This window comes from Rhea pennata, chromosome 6 (assembly GCF_028389875.1).
Source record: "Rhea pennata isolate bPtePen1 chromosome 6, bPtePen1.pri, whole genome shotgun sequence".
NCBI lineage: Eukaryota > Metazoa > Chordata > Aves > Rheiformes > Rheidae > Rhea > Rhea pennata.
The window spans coordinates 34,006,722-34,026,023 of NC_084668.1; the positions used below are offsets into that span (position 1 = coordinate 34,006,722).

Below are 19,302 nucleotides of genomic sequence, written 5' to 3' on the forward strand. Positions count from 1 at the left end.
GGCCTTGGCGACTGGTTCGTGCCGGTGCGGGGAGCCTTCCTCCTCCTCCTCCTCCTCCTCCTCCTCCTCCTGCGGCGGCCCCTCCGCGGGGCGCAGCCGCACCCGCCTCACGGCGCCGCCGGGCGGCGCTGCGCGCACCACTCCCCCCGCCCCCCCCCCGCGGCGGACGGGCCTATTCGCACCGCGGCGGGGGGGACCCAGGCAGCCGCTTGCGGGTGCCCGCGCTCATGCCCACGGAGGGGGGAGCAGCCGGGCGCCCTCGCCGGCGGGGCAGGGGGCAGTGCCGCGGGCCGGGCAGCGCTGGGCGCCGCTGGTCGCTGCGGGACAGGCCCGGCCGCCGAGGGGCTGAGGCAGGCGGCCCGAGGGAGCGCGGCCGCCGCCCCGGCCGCCTCTGCCTCCTTCCCCTCCTGCGGAGCGCCGTGGGCCGGCCCGGGCGCGCCCCGCCCCGCCCCGCCCTCCCCCCTTCCTCTCGCGTTGGTTCCGCTCGCCCGGGTTTAGCCGCCGCCGCCGCCGCTCCCCGCCGTTGGCCGCGCCGCGCTCCGCTCCGGGCCGCTCGGGCGTTTTCTCTCTGCCTTAAAGTCGGTGAGGAGACGGGCCGGGGGGGGGGGGCGAGGCCGGCCGCGGCGGCCGCTCGGCGGGGCCGGGCCGGGCCGGGCCGTGAGCGCTTCGCCCGCTCCTCCGCGGGGCTGCGGAGCAGGCGCCGCCCGTGTCCTCCGCCGGGGGCGGCCGCGCCGGGCAGCCGGGGCGGCGGGGGCTCCTCTGCCCCCCTTCCCCCCCCGGCGGCCGCCATGTGCGGCGGGCGGCGCGGCGCGGCCTGGCGCGGACACGGCGCCGGGAAAATGGAGGTCGGGGGGGGGGGCGGAGCGGCGCCGCTGCGGCGGGGCGGGCGCGGGCGGCCGCTGAGCGGCGGCGCCGGCAGAGGGCGCCCTGAGGTGTGTGTCTGCTTCCTTGCAGGGTGTCTTTTATGAATAATCAAAAGCAGCAGAAGCCAACGCTATCGGGCCAGCGTTTTAAAACTAGAAAAAGAGGTAAGCTGGTCGCGAGGTGCGCGCTGGTGGCACCTCTGCGCGTTGCCCGCGTGGCTGGGAAACGCCCGCTGAAGCGTGGTGGTGCGCTGCGGCGCAGCGGAAGACCGACCGACCGACCGACGGTGCCGTTGTATGGTCCCACGAGTCTTTCAGCCTCGGCCATGCTGAACGCAGTGTTTGCACTAACTCCTGACGCTCCTGAGTGTTCTCTGCACTAAAAAAATAAAAAAGATCTGGCAGTAGATCTGTAGCTGCATTTACTGTGATAATCTTGGCCTAGGAAACAGTGTTTCCACAAGTGTACTGAATGTGGTTAGTCTGAAAGCAGAAGTATCTAGTACTGTGGTGTCATAGGTCTCCAGCAGGCATGTTGGAGAGAGTACGTGCATCTAAGTAACATTTAACCTAGCAGGGATTTCAGTGTTAACTGCTGAATAAGAGCTGCATTGTCACTTCAGTGCTCTAAGACTAGCTGTTTTTAAAAGACAACTACTATGAGCTCTGGGATATGGAAGCGTATGCCCTCTCTGTATCTGCACAGTTACTGTTACAAAAAGAGTTAATGACTGAAGAGTTTTGATGAGTAATTTAGTGGGTTTTATTTAAGGAGGAAGTGTGGGCAGATATAAAAATTTGCTTAAAAGCTGCCTTACTAGAGCACTAGTAGTGTTCCTATTCAAACTGATAGCACTAAGGATGCTGTGCTTATTGAAACAGCAATAAACTAGTGCAGAAGTACACATTGACTCACAAAACCTATTTTGACATCGAAGTAAAAATACCTTGAGAAACTGTTGGGCTGGGAGTTGGATTTAGTCTGTCCTGCAGATGCTGTTTTTTTGAGGTGGTGGTGGGTTGTTTATGTTTGTGTTTTGTTTATTGGTTGGTTTCCTTTTTCTTTTGGAAGTATTTAACTGTAGGTTAGCTTCCAAGCAACCCTGTGTTCACAATCAGATTTGTAGATCTGTCCTGGAAAATAACTGATCCAGTATTTCCAGGCTTCTACCCAACTATTATGCACATGTTAAAACCTGCATTGAACATAAGGGTGCTAACATGCTTCTTATAAAGGGCTTATAGAGCTGTTAACAAAACTGGCTAATCAGTTATAGGCAGCTCTTTGGAGGTTTCTTCTGAGAGGTTACATAATCCAAAGACAAGAGTTGGACGCAGTTGAAGACCCTTTCTTTCTAAGGCTTTAATTGTATGGGTGGGTTTGTCACGTTTTAACTATGCCCTGTGTGTAGTGAAAGCAAGGCCATAATCAACTGACCTATCTCAAATACAAAAAAAAGTGCCTTGTTTTTAAAAATGCAGGGATGCTAAATAGATCTGTAGTCATACTCTATCATTTCACGTTTATGTAAGACCAAAAACTTGGCTCAGATTTCCGTGTCTATGACAGGCACTTGAGAAAAGAGATTATTTCAGATTCTCTTAACTCTAAGTAAGAGGAAGAGGTCTTCGTAGCCAAAAACTACGTACTGACAGTCAGCTCAAATGTGGTGACAGTATGCAGTGTTGCAGTCAGAATATTTCATCCAAAACAGAAAGAGGCCCAAATGGCAAAATGGAACTTGAGTGACTGGGTCAAATGTACAAAGTTGCAGAGGAGCATAATTGGAATTACCATCCAGCAGGTAGATGAACCTCTCTCTTGAGAGCTTGTGATCTACCATGGGAATAAGATGGTGTAAGAATTGAACTTGGAAGGCAGCTAAGCTTTCTGAGGTCTAACTGAGATCATCACAAATGATTGCTCTTCTAAGTGAAAGAACTCTTAAGCATTCTATTACAGGTAACTAAGGAATGTTTTAGCTTATGATTCTCTCTCCTCCCTTGTCTGGGAGGAGGTATTAAAGCAGTGAAACTTCTTACTGATGTGATACAGCAGTGATTTCCTAGCAAGGAGAATGGCTGCAAGGGAAGAATAAATGATTGGAAATGTTCATGTGGAGCCTTTGCTTAGGAGAAGCCAGTTGTCTCAAGGGAAGAAATAACTGTCTTGTTGATCAAAGAGTTCCTGTAATGGCTGTTGAAATTCATCTCAGACTACATTGTTAAGTCGTTGTTTGTACTAATAATACTAGTGTTGGTGGTAAACTGGAATGATCTCTGATCTCAGATCTGTTTAGCTTTAGATTTGCCACTGTGTAGACTTTTTTAAAAAAGCAACAAACGTGATGTATTTTAAAAAAACAACTGTATATGACAATTTCATTTTAACAAATGTTTTATTTTTACAGATGAAAAAGAGAGGTTTGAGCCTACTCAATTCCAGGACTGTATTATTCAAGGTTTAAGCGAAACTGGCACTGACTTGGAGGCAGTTGCAAAGTTTCTTGATGCATCTGGAGCAAAACTTGACTATCGTCGCTATGCAGAAACGCTCTTTGATATCCTGGTGGCCGGTGGAATGCTGGGTAAGTCCCCTCTGCTGGGACTGCTGTTGACCTTTATACAGTTGACTTTACTTTTGCTGTAAAAACTCTGCTAAAGAGCTTGCCAAATACGTGGAATGGGATGTAAGTCATCTGTGTCAAACTGTCTCGTTTAATGAGTAACGAAGCAATCAAATTATGTTACTGTGCAAATAGTCTAAAAAAATACTGTATCACACTTTTGTTTGAATTGATCTATGTTCTTCAAAGTTTAGATAGTCACTTGTACAGACTTGACTTAAAGAAAAACATTGGAAGCTATTTATTTATTTACTAATTGTGGATGGAACTTGACTGTGTGGTCTGTTAATACTACTAGTGATGAGAAAAAAAACCACTTTGTTCTGATGCTTTGTCTGGTCACAATTGGCAGAGGTGTCATGAAGGATGTCGGTATGATCCAATGCTTTGTGCACCATACCCTCTTAGTTTGGAATGTAACATTGATTTTTGAAGAATCTGACATGCTTTTAGTCTTGGAAAAGCTGTTGTGAATTATTTGTCCTAGCAGCAGTGAGGGAATAGGCTCTAGCAGGTGTCAAAGGTGAGAAATGAGATGGTGGCCGAGTGATCAGATAACATGGAACTGAGGAAGTGAAATGTAATGACTAGAGGCCTTGTATGCCCATAAGTATATCTGTATGTAAAGAGGAAGAGTGGAAGGGATCTTGACCAACTGGGTGAGAAGTAGATAAAACTACATGAGTTTGGAAAGTCGCAAGAAAGCTGTGTCACTTCTAGATTTAGACTTCACATTTACTACCTGATTGACTAGTATCTAATGAGAAGGTGCTCAAAGGGGAGGGACCCTTTTAAAATAAAGTGTCCTATTCACTGCCTGTATGTTGCCTGCCCGTATCAGAAAAGGCCTGTGTATTTATACAATAGTTGGGGGTGGGGCGTGTGGAATAAAGACTTAAATGAGAAATTCGGCAACTGCAGTGTTTTTTTTTTTCCTGTGATGAAGCAGAAATAGAGTTCCAGAGACCTAAATGTCATGGGGAAGGAGAGGAAGTATCTGATTTCTGGCCCACAGCCAGACTGGATGGCAGTTCTGCAGTGAGTGTACATAGTTTGGGAGGAGATGTCTCTGGCACATTCAGTAGGCCTTCACACTGATACTGTGGAAACATCAGGCAACTTACAGGAACAAGTGATGAAGAAAAAGGCATTCGGAATAGTCTGATTTCATTAAATGTGTCTGTCCATCTAAAAGCTGTATATTGGAACAGTGTCGTGTAGGCTGAAGTTATTGTCATATTTCTTTCGGTAAGACGTGCTTTTGCTGATGGTACGAGAGCTGGCAATGCGAGTAAATATAACTTGCCTGCCACATGGAGCATCACAGTTAGAAATTCTTACTGTAACAATCTCTTTGTTTAGGTTTAAGAATTTTAACTAGCGCACCTTCTAGGAACAAAGGAGAAATAGAAAAGAAAACTGCATTGCTGATGGATGCTGCTGATCATCTTAGTCAATTAAAGTTCCCTCAGAAATACAGTAGTGCTTTTGAGAAAGAACTGATGGTGATACAGCAGTTACTTACTCAACTCTCCATAAAAAGCAGCCAAGTAGATGAACTTTGATCTTTGACTGGACAAGGCCAAAATAAAAACTAGCATCCTTTTGCCTTGCCGTACCTTAATATACTTACTGCTGGTGTTTACCTCTGTCTTGTTTCTGACTAACACATAACAAAAAATCTCCACTGTGTGTAGTTGGCTTAGAAGTCAGTAATGAAGTGCCATGACATACTGGAATTTGTGACCTGAACTCACCCTAGTTAATGAAGTGGCCTTGGTAGTGATCAAATACTTGTCTTAAAGGGAAGAGGAGTGGTGAAGAAGCAGTATCTTCTTCACTGTTAAATACCTCGATTAACCTTTTGAGGCTAAAGCCTCAAGCTTACCTCTGGGACACTGAATTTGGAACATGCATGTCTACATGTTTCGTCCCCTGATTTGACTTGCTCTTACTTGGAAATCAGCATTATTACAGTGGACACTAAAAAGAACGCTGCTAGGATAAAGCAGCGTTAGGGTTTTCTTTTAGGGGAAGAGGAGCTTTTTATGGTTACATTAACTGACCTGGATGTAAGCATGTTGCCAATCCATTTAGCGGCAGGGAGTCAACATGTTTATATGTTCATATCTAAGCTACTGATTGAAAATGTAGTGCACCTACAGCAGTGAAGCAGATAGAAATGCAGGTGTTTATTCAGTGATTTAGTCATTCCTTTCTTTTATTGTGAAAGTACAATATAGCTTGTGTGTTTGGGTGTTGGAATTCTTACTGTGGAGACAACTCCATCTTTTTGTTGGAGAGTAATATCACTAACACTGAAACCCTTCTTTAGCCCCAGGTGGTACCCTGGCAGATGACATGATGCGCACAGATGTCTGTGTATTTGCAGCACAGGAAGACCTAGAAACCATGCAAGCATTTGCTCAGGTTAGTTCTGAAGCAGGTACAGTTGAACTTTGTTTAGTGTTCAAGAATGAAGGGTTATGTACCTGGATGTTTAGGTAAAATACCAATTTATGGCATGGCTTTAAGATGCCTCCTAGAAGATGGCTTTGGATGTGGTAGAATGGTATTATGCTAAGCTAAAAGGGCTCTGAAAGAGTTCTAACTAACTTTGCTGAACTTGATTTAAGTAATTCGGAACAAAAATAATACTTGATCTCTTTCCAGGTTTTCAACAAGCTCATCAGGCGTTACAAGTACCTAGAGAAAGGCTTTGAAGATGAAGTCAAAAAGGTATGAAGTGGGCTTATCTTTCTGCTGATTAAAAACCCTCAAAATCTACCAGTTAATTACTATACAGAAGAGAGAGTGTTCAGTAGGTTATTCAAATAGAGCAGAAAATCTAAATTTCTTAATTGAAGAACAGTTCTTGTATGACTAGTGGAAAAGACTACTAATGTACTAATGCTGCTGATGATTGAATAGCTCAGTTGAAACAAAAGCAAGTAGTTAGTATGGAGACAGTAGTCAAAGTAGCTGACTTTTGTAAAAGATGGTCAATTTATGGCAATTTTATTTCCTCTTGTAGCTGCTGCTGTTCCTAAAAGGTTTCTCAGAGTCTGAGAGGAACAAACTGGCCATGTTGACGGGTATCCTGCTAGCCAATGGGACACTTAATGCATCAGTTCTCAACAGTCTTTATAATGAGAACTTGGTTAAAGAAGGTAACTACAGCCCAACTTCATTTTTATGGAAAGGATGATGGGGGACAGAACCTGAAGCTTTACCACAATTCATTGTTGGAGATGGTAGCTGAAAGTTGTGATGACGATGCATTCCTGCAGCTCACCAGCTTTGTGGAGAGAGGCTTGCTTCAGGATTAGCAAAGATAAATGTGCTGGCTAGTAACCTGCAAGGTCTTGCTTAGACTTTGGGAAAAGTCTTCCAGGAAGGAAGCTCGCGTGTGAGACTTCTCCACGTGACACTTGAGGCTGTAGTCGCCAGTGTTGCCAGGAGAGGCAGTGGTGAGGTTTCGGGATAGGTGGGACCTTTCAGGGTGGAGAAGGTGGTTCATGTCACTGGGCTGCTTCCCAAAGCACAGCAAGGAGAGGAGAGTTTAAGTATAGGGAAGACTTCCTGGTGCTGGGTGAGGAGGAAGGTCCAACAGGCAGTACTTCAGAGTGCGCTGGGGACAGTGGTGCAGCTGCCCCTGCTTTTGGAAGGGAGCGACAACCCTGCTGTTCGGAATTACTAGGCTGTACGATTCCCTTTCTATAGCATTTCAGTACTAACACTGTTCTTGTTGCACAGGTGTTTCTGCAGCTTTTGCAGTCAAGCTGTTCAAATCCTGGATAAACGAGAAAGATATTAATGCAGTGGCGGTCAGTCTTCGTAAAGTAAACATGGATAATAGGCTGATGGTGAGTAGCATTGAAATTACCAGTTTGATTCTTAAGCCAGATTGGTAAATAGCATTTACCAGCAGTTAGCACGCATTTGTTGTAAAAGAGTTGCTGTGAATTTTGCTTTCAGGAACTCTTCCCAGCCAACAAACAAAGTGTTGAACACTTCTCCAAGTACTTCACTGAAGCAGGATTAAAAGAACTTTCCGAGTATGTTCGGAACCAACAAAGCATAGGCGCTCGGAAGGAGCTGCAGAAAGAACTTCAGGAGCAGATGTCACGGGGAGATCCGTTTAAGGATGTAAGTGTACTTGTTTGTAGGAAGGCTGTAAGTACTTCCTTTTTAGGAATTTAGCTCAAATTATCTGAAATACACTAGCATTTAAACTTTCAGTAGGAATTAAAAGGGACCAGCGTGTTTTGGTATTAGCTTCATAGGCTTTCCTTAGTGTCCTGAATCCTGCTGCATGGCCAAGGTGTCTGTTCATGGTTCTGAAGGCTTCTGGGTTGCCTTAAGCGTTCAGAAATCGATTATCACATAATGCAGGAAGCGCGTTACTTCTGTGTAGCTTGACTTCTGTCTTTAATAAGTCTTGGGAACAGAAGTCTAATTTAGGTTAGCGTCACATGTGGCCTACATGCTGACTTTTTTTTTTCTGTCCCATGTCTGGAAGATAATCTTGTATGTGAAGGAGGAGATGAAGAAAAACAACATCTCAGAACAGACTGTGATAGCCATAATCTGGTCGAGTGTAATGAGCACTGTGGAATGGAACAAAAAAGAGGAGCTGGTAGCAGAGCAAGCCATTAAGCACTTGAAGGTATCGTAACTGAGTGTACGGGCTCTGCCGTCTGTTGGGTAGGGCTTGTGCCTTCCCTGTGTCTCTAAGCTTCCTTTTCAATGAGCTTACACACCCTAAAGCCCTGATGTGCACACACAGCATAAGGGAGTTCCTTGCCTTGTACAGACGTGCTGTAGCGCTGTTAAAGGCGGTAGTGCTGTAGTCCTTGTTACTGAGGCAAAAGCAGCATGACTTGTCTGCAGAAACGCTCCTGTGAAAAATTGCTTCCGTGGGAGGTGGGTTGTAGAGCTCTAAGCAAGTGGCTGGTACAAACTGCATGAAGCCAGCCTAGTCAGCAGTAGATGTAATACAAAGTGGGGGTGTGTGTGTGCGTGTGTGCCAAGTTGCCGTTCCTGTTACAGCAATACAGCCCTCTACTTGCTGCCTTTACTACCCAAGGTCAGTCAGAGCTGACTCTTCTACTGAAGATTCAGGAGTACTGTTATGACAACATCCACTTCATGAAGGCCTTCCAGAAAATAGTGGTGCTCTTCTACAAAGGTAACTCCCCCGCATGGGGTTTTGCTTTGTTTTTAAGCCTGGATTGCAGAATGCTGAACTCATGTTGAGACCTTCAGGGAAGATCGTAGCGCGCTTTATCAGCATGAGAATTTTCTGCCCTCGGTAGTGCTGCTTTCACCAGGGCATAGGCAAAGTTCAGCAGTGCAAAGCTAAATTTCAATTTAAGATTCTTCAGTCCTTTTATATTAAGGAGAGATGTGTGATGGTACGTTCTCCTCGTACCCTGTCTGAATGTGGTCTGTCAAGAGCCAGAGACCGAGACCACTGTGGTGGTTAGGACACTTTAGGTGTTGTGTGAAATACTTTTTGAGTTGTTGCTCTGAACATGGTTGTGCATGTGTCAATACACAAGCAAATGTGATAGTAAATTGAAGTTTATATGGTACTTGTAAATTGTGTAACATTTCTTCTGGCACTGAAGAATTTGTGCCTGGCTGACTCACTCAAGACTCGCAGCACTGTGTGTCATCTCAGATGGCTATGAAGTAGTTAGGACATTATTTAGAAGTAAATGCACATCTCCTCGGTGAGGTGCTCAGAAAACCTGCAACAAAGAACCTGAAACATGTGAGTCTTGGGATTTAAAAGCAGCCGCTACTCCTAGCACGGTTGTGTAACCGAACTCAAGGTGGAAGTACACACTGGTTAAATAGTCCCTGGGGAGCAAGCAAAGGCTGCCAGTGGGGGGTGGTTTTAACAGCTGGTGTTCAGTCGATTGCTGACCTGACATTACTTTTACACATCTCCGTCAGCTGAAGTTCTGAGTGAAGAGCCCATCCTGAAGTGGTATAAAGATGCGCATCTTGCAAAAGGGAAGAGTGTTTTTCTGGAGCAAATGAAAAAATTTGTTGAATGGCTCAAGAATGCTGAAGAAGGTGAGGGAGCACGTCCAGGCTGAGGCCTAAACACCGCTGGGGTAGGTTTGTCCTCTCAGTGCCCTCTGACCTGTTGATAATGTCCCTTTCTTGCAGAGTCTGAGTCGGATGCCGAAGAAGGTGACTGAGCTGTTAAATTCTGTCCTTAGTAAAGCAAACAGGAGCTGTAGATAAGTGTCATGTCTCACGTGTCCTGATTCTTACATCCTACCTCCCTGTATCGCGCATGATATAAGGGCTCTCATGGCAAATTTATTTTAATTGTTTTCTATAGTTATGAAAATACTGGGTTTAGTTTTTAAAACCATGTTTTAAGTAGCTTACAGGAGCTATAGATTTGATTCTAACCTACATTAGTCCTTTCAGTTATTCTACCTCCTGTATTTTCTACTGTAATGTAATTTAAGGCCTTCCACAATGAAATCCATTGTACCCTTTGGGTTTTCTATCTACAGTTGAGTGATAGACATGCTTTGGTAAATGAGATTTATGGCAGTTCTGTTTGCAAATTAAACTGTAAGTCTCCAAAGTGAAGAGGCCATGGCTTGTGTGGTAACTTAGTGTGACACTTTAATCCCATTCTGCTTGCTCCAAGTAACCCCGTTCATGGATGTGGTTGTCGTCATCTCTCTTGGCCACACTTCCAGCATAAAGTAATCCTCGATTCTAACACAGCCTCTCCCCTCTGCGGTGGTGGTGAACGCCTGTAACTATGGTGGGTATGAAGAGCAGGATTCTCTGAGCCCACCGGCTGTCACAGCTGGGGGCCCGTGTTCCAGAGCAGCAGCACAGCCTGAAGTGGACTGCGAGGCCTTTGCGCAGCAGGGATCAGTACAGGGAGCCTTGGCTGTCAGCTGCTCCGCCGCTTGTGCTCAGGCAAGTACGAACAGCTGCTCCCAGTACAGCTGCCACCTGCTTCCTGCAGCCCTGGCCTACGCTGCGAGCAGAGCAGCGCAGGGGCGCCTTGGCGGTGCAGCGCTGGCCGTGCACAGGCCTAAGTTCCCTTTGGTGTTCTGGTAAGTGCACGGCTGCTGGAAGGTTAGACGGACAAAACTACACCCACAAGAAGCTGAGAAATAAGATTACTTTATGCTGGCAGTTGATAATTTAACATACGTACTCAACTAAATTTTGTCTCAATTCTTAATGGAAATTCTCAGGACAACTCCTGCTTAAAGAAATATTTAGTGAAGTTGTGAGCTAACAATGAGCATTAACTGAAACACTCATTACCAGTACACAGAAAATGGAAAAACCTTGGCGATCACAGTGCAATCATCTATTCAGTGCTACAGTGATCTTCCTTCCTTTGTAAAAAAAAAATTTTTTTTAAACAAACAAATAAAGGCCATCCTTACACTTAATATGCCTAGGGTTGTCTCTCTTCTTCCAAGGTAAAGCTTCAGTCACTTGAAAGGGTGAAATCACTGAACTACCCCTTCAATCCCTTGAGTTTACACAACTCCAAGACTTAGTTATAAATAAAATACATCTACAGTAATAGTGTTCTCTACAATGAACAAACTCCCTTTCTGGGGAGGCTTTCTTCAGTGGTAGAGCCTGTGCTTAACATGTTAAAGTCTACTGTGATAAAGTAAAAACATTATCAGGTACATCAGTATCTTTTTCTTAAATAGAAAGTTTTATTTCAGCAGCTGGATCAGTAAACTTAAGTATCCAAACAGGCTCATAATACAAAATAGGGTATTTATAAAGCTACCTGTACACAATAAATACTTAAAAACTTTATTATGCTTCTGTTGTTGGCTGACAGTCTGTAACTGCTTGTTCAGTTGCAAGATAGAGCTTACTTGTTTTCTTGTTTCAATGGGAAAAAGAAAGGATGTTTCAGTGCTTCTTCAAGAGTAATGCGTTTGGTTGGGTCATACTCCAGCATCTTTTGAATGAGGTCAAAGAGGTTCTCATGATCAGAGTCTTGGCAAGTCATAAATTCCTTTTTAAAGAAATCCACAGAACGTTATTTCTAATTTTACAGTTATTGGCATAGCTTTCCCCCAAGGTGTTTTCCCTTCTCTTACCTTCAGTGGCTTACAGCGTCTTGAGACGTATCTACCAGCAGAACTGCGTTCATCCCAATCCAAGTGGTCATGATGGAAGTATTTGCGTTTCCTTGAACAGACCACATAGCTTGTTACTTGCAGTATTTGCTTTGTATCTTCACAAGAAGCAAAACTTGTGCATGTTTGATCACAACTTTGGGAACTGATCAGGGATTACTTCACACAAAAGAATGGCCAATTTAATAAAGCAAAGGGCTGAGTATGAGTTTACTGAACTTGTTTTTGTCATTTATTTGGTATTAAACCAAATCCAAAACTATTGTAACTTATGAACTAGGCAATCTACATAGAGAAAAACATAATTACCTTGTTTTTTGTATCATGTGATTTGGCAAAGGGCCCAGTATTCGCTCCATCATTGCCAGATGTTCTTTGCTATCATGGGTCTAGAGGAAAATTAAAATTACATATATTTTGTTTATCAGTAGATGGAAGTCACCATCAACCACAGGAAAAACACAATTCTGACCATCCTCCTTACAAACAAGTTCACATTAAGGACAAAAATGGACTACAGCCTACTTTCTGAGGTAACAGTTACACTGTATAAAGTTTGTCCATCACCTGGCCTTACTTTTTGTTAGTAAATTCCAACTTCCAGCAGTATCACCAAGATGATAATTTTTCACACACCTGAGCATTAATTGATGGTGGTGGATGAGACAACATCTGTTACCAGCTGCACTTGTGAATCCAAAATGTTTACAAAGCATTGACCTCTCACAACAAAGTACTAGCTACATCATTACTGAAAACAACTTGTCTTTTGATGAGAAAATTTATTTGTGACTATTTCTGCTCTCTGCTACTGGGTACTACAGAAAATACAGAAGTTAATTTCTAGCACAGACCATTCACACACACATACCCCCCCCCACTCACACACACACGGACCCTCAGTAGCATGTCTTTCTTCCCCAAAGGTTGATGCAGCGTATGTGCTGCATCACCTTTCTGAAGTTCCGTTACCTACCGGAAATACTGTGAATCCAAGGTAGTACTCTATGAGAATACATCCTATGCTCCAGACATCACAGGGCTGTGCCCATCCCAATGCTGTGAAAATTGAGAAGGTTCAGGTTTATGCTGGACTAGGACAGCCAACAAGATCCACAATACTACACTAACACAGGTCAGTATTACATAAAAACGTTACAGCCAACAGTTAGACTGCGCAAACCTCACTCCAGCTATGAAAAGCAGGGTGTGTTCCAGCTACTATAGCATATGTAAAACACATCATCTCTTTAACACGCACGTTTTGATTGCAGTGTGTTTTCCAAATGTTGCCAGTGCTTATTCAAGACTCACCCTCAGAGATGACTTCTAAAGCACAGTACATGCCCTTAGATAGAAATCACTTCTACCAACCTAGAATAACTTCAGGAGCTCGGTAATGTCTTGTAGACACCAAAGTACTATGATGTTCATCATCATATGTTGCGCTCCCGAAGTCCACAACTTTGATGTCTGGATTTTTTAGTGTGCGTTCATCACGTTTCTGGTGAAACACACAATGACATGCAGATGAAGACATAAACCCAGGAGGCTGCTGAAGGGCAGGCAGGGGAAGACTACAGAGACTTACTTACCAGTTTGGGGTTATATTCTTCAACATAATCAGATTTCACAAATAAAATATTTTCAGGTTTCAGATCTGTATGTGTCAACTTGTTTAAATGCAAAACTGCAAGATAACAAATGTAGTCAGCACACCGTTCAAAGAAAACTGACCAACTGAAACAGCAAGAAATAGACTTACAGTTCACAGACTTGCAGATCTGATATGCCATCTGCCTAATGTGGTCCAGACGAAACGGCAAAAAGCCATTCTCTTTAATGAAGTCATAGGTGCTGAGTCCCAATAGCTCAAAGACGATGCAGACGTGTCCATGGTGCTCAAACCATTCCAACATCTGGACACAACGACTGTAACAAGCAGGAAAACAATACATCAGTTGCCACAGTAAGTTACATGAGTGCTGAGATGATACACAGCCAGGTGACGTGGTCAGTTATTGGAAGTTGTTAGAGGCTTTCAAAGATTTAAGATGTCTGTGTGTGAATACACTGGCCTAATGCAAATAGCAGAGCTTACAAAAGAACACACACAGCAGTTCAACTGTCCTGGTTCCAGGTGAGGTGCTCCAGCTAGCACACAGCTGCCAGGCAGTAACATTTTTCCTGACCTCCTAACACATGGACAGGAAGAGAACATTGAACCATCATCAACAGAAAATCTGTACCTCCCGGAAGCCCCTCAAGAAGCTAGCTGTACATTCAGATAGGGAGACCCTGCAGAAACTGCTGTAGATTATATGTTTGCAGAGGTCGGGGTGGTAATATTTTAAAAATTGGTTTACAACAAAACATTATAGGGAAGGTAGCATTTCTGCGTCGCGTATCTGGTCACCAAACAATACCATGATTCCACTTACTGCAGCAAGGTCACCTTCACAGTTCTGAACAAGATAGGTCTAATAATAGAAAAATACTTAATCCTACCAAAAGCAAGCAAGAGACCTGGCCAGCCTGAGTGAAAGCCCGCACAGCTAGAGAGCGACTTGCGCATCGCCGTACACGCACATGCAAAAATGATCCCTGCCTTTAGAGGTTAACAGCACAGCGCACTCTGGAACTATCAGAGACACCCGTAGGAAGTGACCTGAGCTGACTGAGAAGACAAAGTTCTTGAGAAAGTTACTAGCTAGTAATTCTGAGCTTACTGTATTACTGTATTGTTTCATAAAAACGCAGGTGTTACAGAAAGTCAAAATAAGGTACAATCTTCTCTGTATACTTACTATGTACTGCTGGGATCTGATGCATTTAAATGTTCAAGTACTTGTATTTCTGAACGGGCTGCTTCAGAATACCTATCAACATTTTTTACTATTTTCACAGCTACATGTCTACCTCCCCTGAAAAAAAGTTTATGGTAGTTAGAACAATGCATACTTGTAACTAAGATCATTCTGCAATTATCCCCATAAACACTGTTTATAACAAAACTCAACTGTGAACTTTAGCAGAAAAGTTACTTTTAAAATACATGATCACACCCAAGTTTCACATGTTCACATACACAACTGAATAAATACTTATAAAGTATTTACTTTAAGAGTATAATTAATGCCTTCTATCTATTAGTATTATTCTTAAAGGCTAAAAAAAACCCTGATTTACCTCCCATTGTTTATTTATGTGTACTGGGCTAATATCAGAGGAAAGTTGACAACTTGTAGCCCAACACAACTGTCAGTCAGAAACGGCAAGTCTTCTTCAGTGATCTGAACAGTTAAATTAACTGAGGCGTCAAGTATATTCTACGGTGACTAGAAAAGTTTAATTCTAAAAGCACACAAAAATTCTGCCACTGAACAGAAGTATGTTCCTTGTTTATAACATAATAGCTGCTAGAACCCAAATGGCATTGCATCATCAGAGACTATCCTCTAAACTGTGCTGTAAGCAACTGCAGACTTGGCTCTCCCAACGGAGCGGGCGACGCACCGGCCCCAGCCAGTGCAGGTGCAGCAGCTTCCCTGCGGGCCAGCCCTGTCCCTCCAGCAGGGAGGGCAGCACCCCCATGCTGGTCTGCCAGCTCCTGAACAACTGTGATTTCAAGGTGCTGTTTTTCACATGAGGTACTAACGTGAATTTACATTAGGGAATGGCAACAGCTTCATCTGTCCCAGCTCTAACTGGCCATCCCAATATGTCCTAAGGTGCACGTAAGAGACTTTCCCCAAAAGAAAATGGAAGTCGAGTAAATAAATAACTGGAGCAATTCAATCCTCCAATTCCAACCACAAAGTATTCATTATTCCCACACTAATGTCATTTATGAATAACCACTTCCATTCCCCTGTCATTATTTTATGTTTACGTTTAAAGAAATACACAGATCAGCATATTACGAAGCAAAAATAAACTTGATCTAATTAATCTGCAACCACTTCATGAAGTATGTAGACCATGATAGTATCAGTAAGAAAAACAGGTATCAACTGAAAAAGACTTACGCCTTGTGATCGATGCATTCCACCACTTTTCCAAAAGCACCTTCACCCAAAGTAGCAACAATCTCATCTAAAAAGAAAACAACTCTCAGTCACAGAAATTGTGAAGTTACTCAACCGTTCAAAAAAAAAACCAAAAACACAAAAAACAACTATCACTGAAGATTATTCTAGACTGTGTTTCTATAAAAATGCAAATATCAAGAGTTTGAGAGATGCGACTGGACAACTCTCATCAAGACATGTTTACAGATATCTCAGTTTCATTAACTTCATTTACTATTTTGGAAAAAAAAAGAAAAAAAAAAATACATTTAAGTTCTACAGAAAAAGAATAACAATCCCCCCCAAACAAAAAAGTCAAGACAGAAAGAAAAGACTTCCAAAGCCCCCTCACATCTTATGCTAAAAGAAATTATTCTATCTGAAAAGTTAATAAGTTTTGAAAAATATTCTATACATCTTGCACTTAGTACGTCTCCACTCTGACAGATCAGGTGACCCTCCTCATCATCCTCTACACTCCTGGATCTTTTCCTTCGATGACTCTTCTGGAACGGCACCAAGATCGTCCAGCCAATCAATAAACCCGAGTGAATTCAGGGTAGAATACGAAATTCATTCAGCAGGGAGATATTCGGGCATTCAGATACACGCCAGGCCACAAACGGCAGGAGCAATTTCAAATTCAGTCCCCAGAAATTCACAGGGCACATAGTTTATGTTACAGGAGAAAAACATGGCAAGGAACAGATTTTCAGATAAGATACTCAAAGTGGCAAGGCAACAAAAAATTACAACACATTTTTTTTTCTTTTAAAAGATTGGTTCACTGAATTTTATTTTAGGTTTCAGTGCCCTTATTTGAAAATCAAAAGGATTTAATCAATTACTCTCTACATAAAATAGCCCTGTGGCTAAATTAAGACACACAAGTAAGCAACTGATTTTAAATCACTTGTCTGAATATTTAATAATAATTTAAAATTTCACGAAAGTAGCATATACATTTACTTTAGACTGTCTCAGCTGAAGAGTTTAAATTATAAATCCTATCTTCAGCTTTTTTAACAGTTAAATTCATAACAAAGATCAGAGAGCATGCCCTGCTAGTGGGCAGACATCACACACATCTGATTCTACTAAATACTGTTTCATCTAAACTTAGAACATCTTATCAAATAAACAAATCAATATTGTAAGAATCTGGCAGTATCTCCTTGCTATTTCAGTGATACTAAATTTAGTCAAAAACAAGTTTCAGAGCTTGTATTTGCATTTTTGGGTATGACTGAAATAAAATACTCGTCATAATAAAAAAAATTTGAAGGCATAAAAGTGATGCCTGCAATTCAACTACTTCAATTGATGGTTACTGTTCATTAATCAGCTCAAACATATCCAGTGAACAAACAGCAGAACCATGTCTCGTGGTATCACAAGTATACCTATGAACTATTAAAATTCTTTTACTTAAGGAAAAAAAAAATCCTAGTCAAAAAAATAATATATCAATACTAGCAACTAAAATTTCCCCAAACCCCAAAGCTCAAATATTACTGCCCAGACGAGAATTTATCTTCTTAAAATAAAAACTCCTAAGTTAAAAATTGGTCATACCACCTGTGAATGATGATGGTGAGAGGCACTGTGATGTGTCTTGTATTTCCTTTTGTAACTACTCCTCCCGCTATGGCCTGATGACTTGCTACTATGATTGTGATAACCATTTTCATGGTCTCTGTGATGGTGCCCATTATCATATCCTTGACTGTACTCGTTTCTGTATTCTTCGACATAACGCCGTTCATGATGGTCTCTTTCATTTATGGATTTGGTTTCTGAATAGTTACTACAAACAAAGCATTAAGCAAACTTTATTTAAATAATTTCAGTACCCCTATCAATGCAGGTTTTTGCTTTAAACTGTAAGACAGCCCTCTTGAAATATCTGCAACTCAAGAATTAATACATTAACAGAACCTTATCAGAATTATTAACCTTATTAGAACAGTAAAATCATAAAACAGATACTACTGTCACAAGTCAAATCTTATTTACCTATCGGGAAGTTTAGAAAGATCATGTTTGAAGTGCTTGTTCTCCCGTGCACTACTGAGAGATCTCCTCTTTCTCTTATAACCACTGCTGCACCTTCTGCGATCCCAACTTTCTTTTTCATCCCATTCAGCATAATTAGTTCGTCTGGAATGCCGCATCTGTGATGGAAAAAATATTTTGCTCTTTAAATTTCATCCTAGAAATAAGCAACTGATTTTAAGAGCCATTAACAGCAAAGCGTCCAATAGGATAATGTAGACTGTATTTTTTCCTCAATTACCCCCATTGTAATTTCCCCTACCCTGCTTTCTTCCATGTTATTTTTACACCCAAGCTTTTTCCCCAAATAAGCATTTTTGATACGGGAACTTAAACCAATAATCTACCCCTTACAGATAAATATTTTAAAAAGGATCATGGCTCAGACACTAAACACACACTATGAATATTATTTCTGCAAAGCTGGTCACCAGGATAAAGTTCCTTCAGACACCTTAACGTATGATAAACTGTATATATACTTGGAAAAAAGGAAGGCTTACGTGTACTTAAAAAGGCATACAGATGTTAGCCTGGGTCTTTTTAAAGGTTTGAAAAAAATCATTATTAAACTTTCGCTTTTTCTATAGATCTCCGGAAATTTTCTAAAGCTAATTTAGAAAAAACAATAGATGAAAATAAAATACAGATACCTCCTAGTTAATTAACTCCAAAGGAAAAAATGAAGAAAAATATCTCATTACAGATTTTTTTACTTCACTTTCCAATCGTAAATTGTTTCTAGCGTGTCTCACGCCTACAAGTCCAGACTTCGCGACACAACACCGGCCCTGACCCTGGTTATTTTTCAAAGGAGGGAGGAAATGGCCCGCGCCCCACACGGCCGATGCACACACCGAGCTTGGTAACGGGGAGATATAGCAGGGCGCTCCGCCGGGGTCATCCCCACACCGGGGGGGGGGGGGGGGGGTTCACGCCCCACCGAAGTCTCTCCCCCAGGGGAGGCCCCACTCTCGACCTCCCCCAAGGAAATGGGTAGAGGGCCCCGCGGCCGCAGCCATTTTCTCTCCGCACCGAGTAAGGCGCGGGCAGAGAACATGGCGGCCGCACGGAGCGGCGGCGGGCGGCAGAGGCCACCCGACCCGCTCGTGCGGCGGGGCCGGCCCCGGCGGCCGCAGGCTCTTCTCCCCTCAACGCAGTGGCAGCAACCTCTTCCCCGGCACCGCTGCGGCACATCCCCGCCCTCCCCTCGGCGGCGGCCATGTCCCTGCCAGAGCCCGTTCCGCCTCCTAACGGTGTCTTTCAGCTCTCCCCCCGCCGCCGCGGCGGTTCAGGGCGCGGAGCCAGGAGCGAGCACTGGGGACCCCTCGCCCGCTGCCCGCCATCGCCTCACCTCGGCGCTTGGGGATGCCGCCGCCCTCTCCGGGAGCCGCAGCTGCTGGGAACACGACCGTCACCACCCCTCAGCTCGCAGCCTGCGACAAAATGGCGCCGCCAGGAACCTTCTGGAGCGCGGCGGCGCGTCACAGCGGCTGCGGCCCTGGCGTCACGGCGCGGGCGG

At 43.6% G+C, this 19,302-nt stretch overlaps 2 protein-coding genes across 7 annotated transcripts; one reads left to right on the forward strand and one right to left on the reverse strand.

The window, feature by feature from the left end:
• Window positions 1–462: 462 nt before the first annotated feature.
• On the forward strand, window positions 463–10,941 carry BZW1 (basic leucine zipper and W2 domains 1). 3 transcript variants are annotated; one of them, XM_062579019.1, is made up of 12 exons: window positions 463–582; window positions 955–1,028; window positions 3,275–3,451; window positions 5,826–5,920; window positions 6,164–6,229; window positions 6,525–6,660; window positions 7,247–7,356; window positions 7,469–7,639; window positions 8,013–8,159; window positions 8,543–8,681; window positions 9,455–9,577; window positions 9,674–10,941. In XM_062579019.1, exons 2-12 carry the CDS (start codon window positions 965–967, stop codon window positions 9,703–9,705), a joined length of 1,260 nt encoding a protein of 419 aa, XP_062435003.1. In that variant the 5' UTR covers window positions 463–582; window positions 955–964; the 3' UTR covers window positions 9,706–10,941. The 3 variants fall into 3 exon arrangements, with proteins under 3 accessions (XP_062435003.1, XP_062435004.1, XP_062435005.1); XM_062579020.1 differs by having other exon boundaries at window positions 463–578; XM_062579021.1 differs by lacking the exons at window positions 463–582; window positions 955–1,028 and having other exon boundaries at window positions 3,374–3,451; window positions 5,826–5,831.
• Window positions 10,942–11,200: 259 nt separating this feature from the next.
• Window positions 11,201–19,248, reverse strand: CLK1 (CDC like kinase 1). 4 transcript variants are annotated; one of them, XM_062579016.1, is made up of 13 exons: window positions 19,135–19,247; window positions 17,742–17,899; window positions 17,304–17,532; window positions 16,141–16,231; window positions 15,684–15,750; window positions 14,463–14,579; window positions 13,421–13,587; window positions 13,251–13,345; window positions 13,030–13,159; window positions 12,632–12,714; window positions 11,965–12,044; window positions 11,617–11,707; window positions 11,201–11,531 (listed from the first exon to the last, which is right to left on the reverse strand). In XM_062579016.1, exons 2-13 carry the CDS (start codon window positions 17,897–17,899, stop codon window positions 11,385–11,387), a joined length of 1,455 nt encoding a protein of 484 aa, XP_062435000.1. In that variant the 5' UTR covers window positions 19,135–19,247; the 3' UTR covers window positions 11,201–11,384. The 4 variants fall into 4 exon arrangements, with proteins under 4 accessions (XP_062435000.1, XP_062434999.1, XP_062435001.1 ...); XM_062579015.1 differs by having other exon boundaries at window positions 17,301–17,532; XM_062579017.1 differs by lacking the exons at window positions 13,030–13,159; window positions 13,251–13,345 and having other exon boundaries at window positions 17,301–17,532; window positions 19,135–19,248.
• Between the last annotated feature and the right edge of the window lie 54 nt (window positions 19,249–19,302).

What these genes read in the sequence shown, in the direction of transcription:
- BZW1 (XM_062579019.1), top strand. Translation starts at nt 965, where the DNA reads ATGAATAATCAAAAGCAGCAGAAGCCAACGCTATCGGGCCAGCGTTTT. An exon ending in AAGCCATTAAGCACTTGAAG is followed by an intron (nt 8,160 to 8,542) that starts GTATCGTAACTG and finishes TTCCTGTTACAG; the next exon opens with CAATACAGCCCTCTACTTGC. An exon ending in AGTGGTGCTCTTCTACAAAG is followed by an intron (nt 8,682 to 9,454) that starts GTAACTCCCCCG and finishes CATCTCCGTCAG; the next exon opens with CTGAAGTTCTGAGTGAAGAG.
- CLK1 (XM_062579015.1), bottom strand. Translation starts at nt 17,899, where the DNA reads ATGCGGCATTCCAGACGAACTAATTATGCTGAATGGGATGAAAAAGAA. An exon ending in CTTTCTAAACTTCCCGATAG is followed by an intron (nt 17,533 to 17,741) that starts GTAAATAAGATT and finishes CTTTGTTTGTAG; the next exon opens with TAACTATTCAGAAACCAAAT. An exon ending in AGACGTACTAAGTGCAAGAT is followed by an intron (nt 15,751 to 16,140) that starts GTATAGAATATT and finishes TTTTCTTTTTAG; the next exon opens with ATGAGATTGTTGCTACTTTG.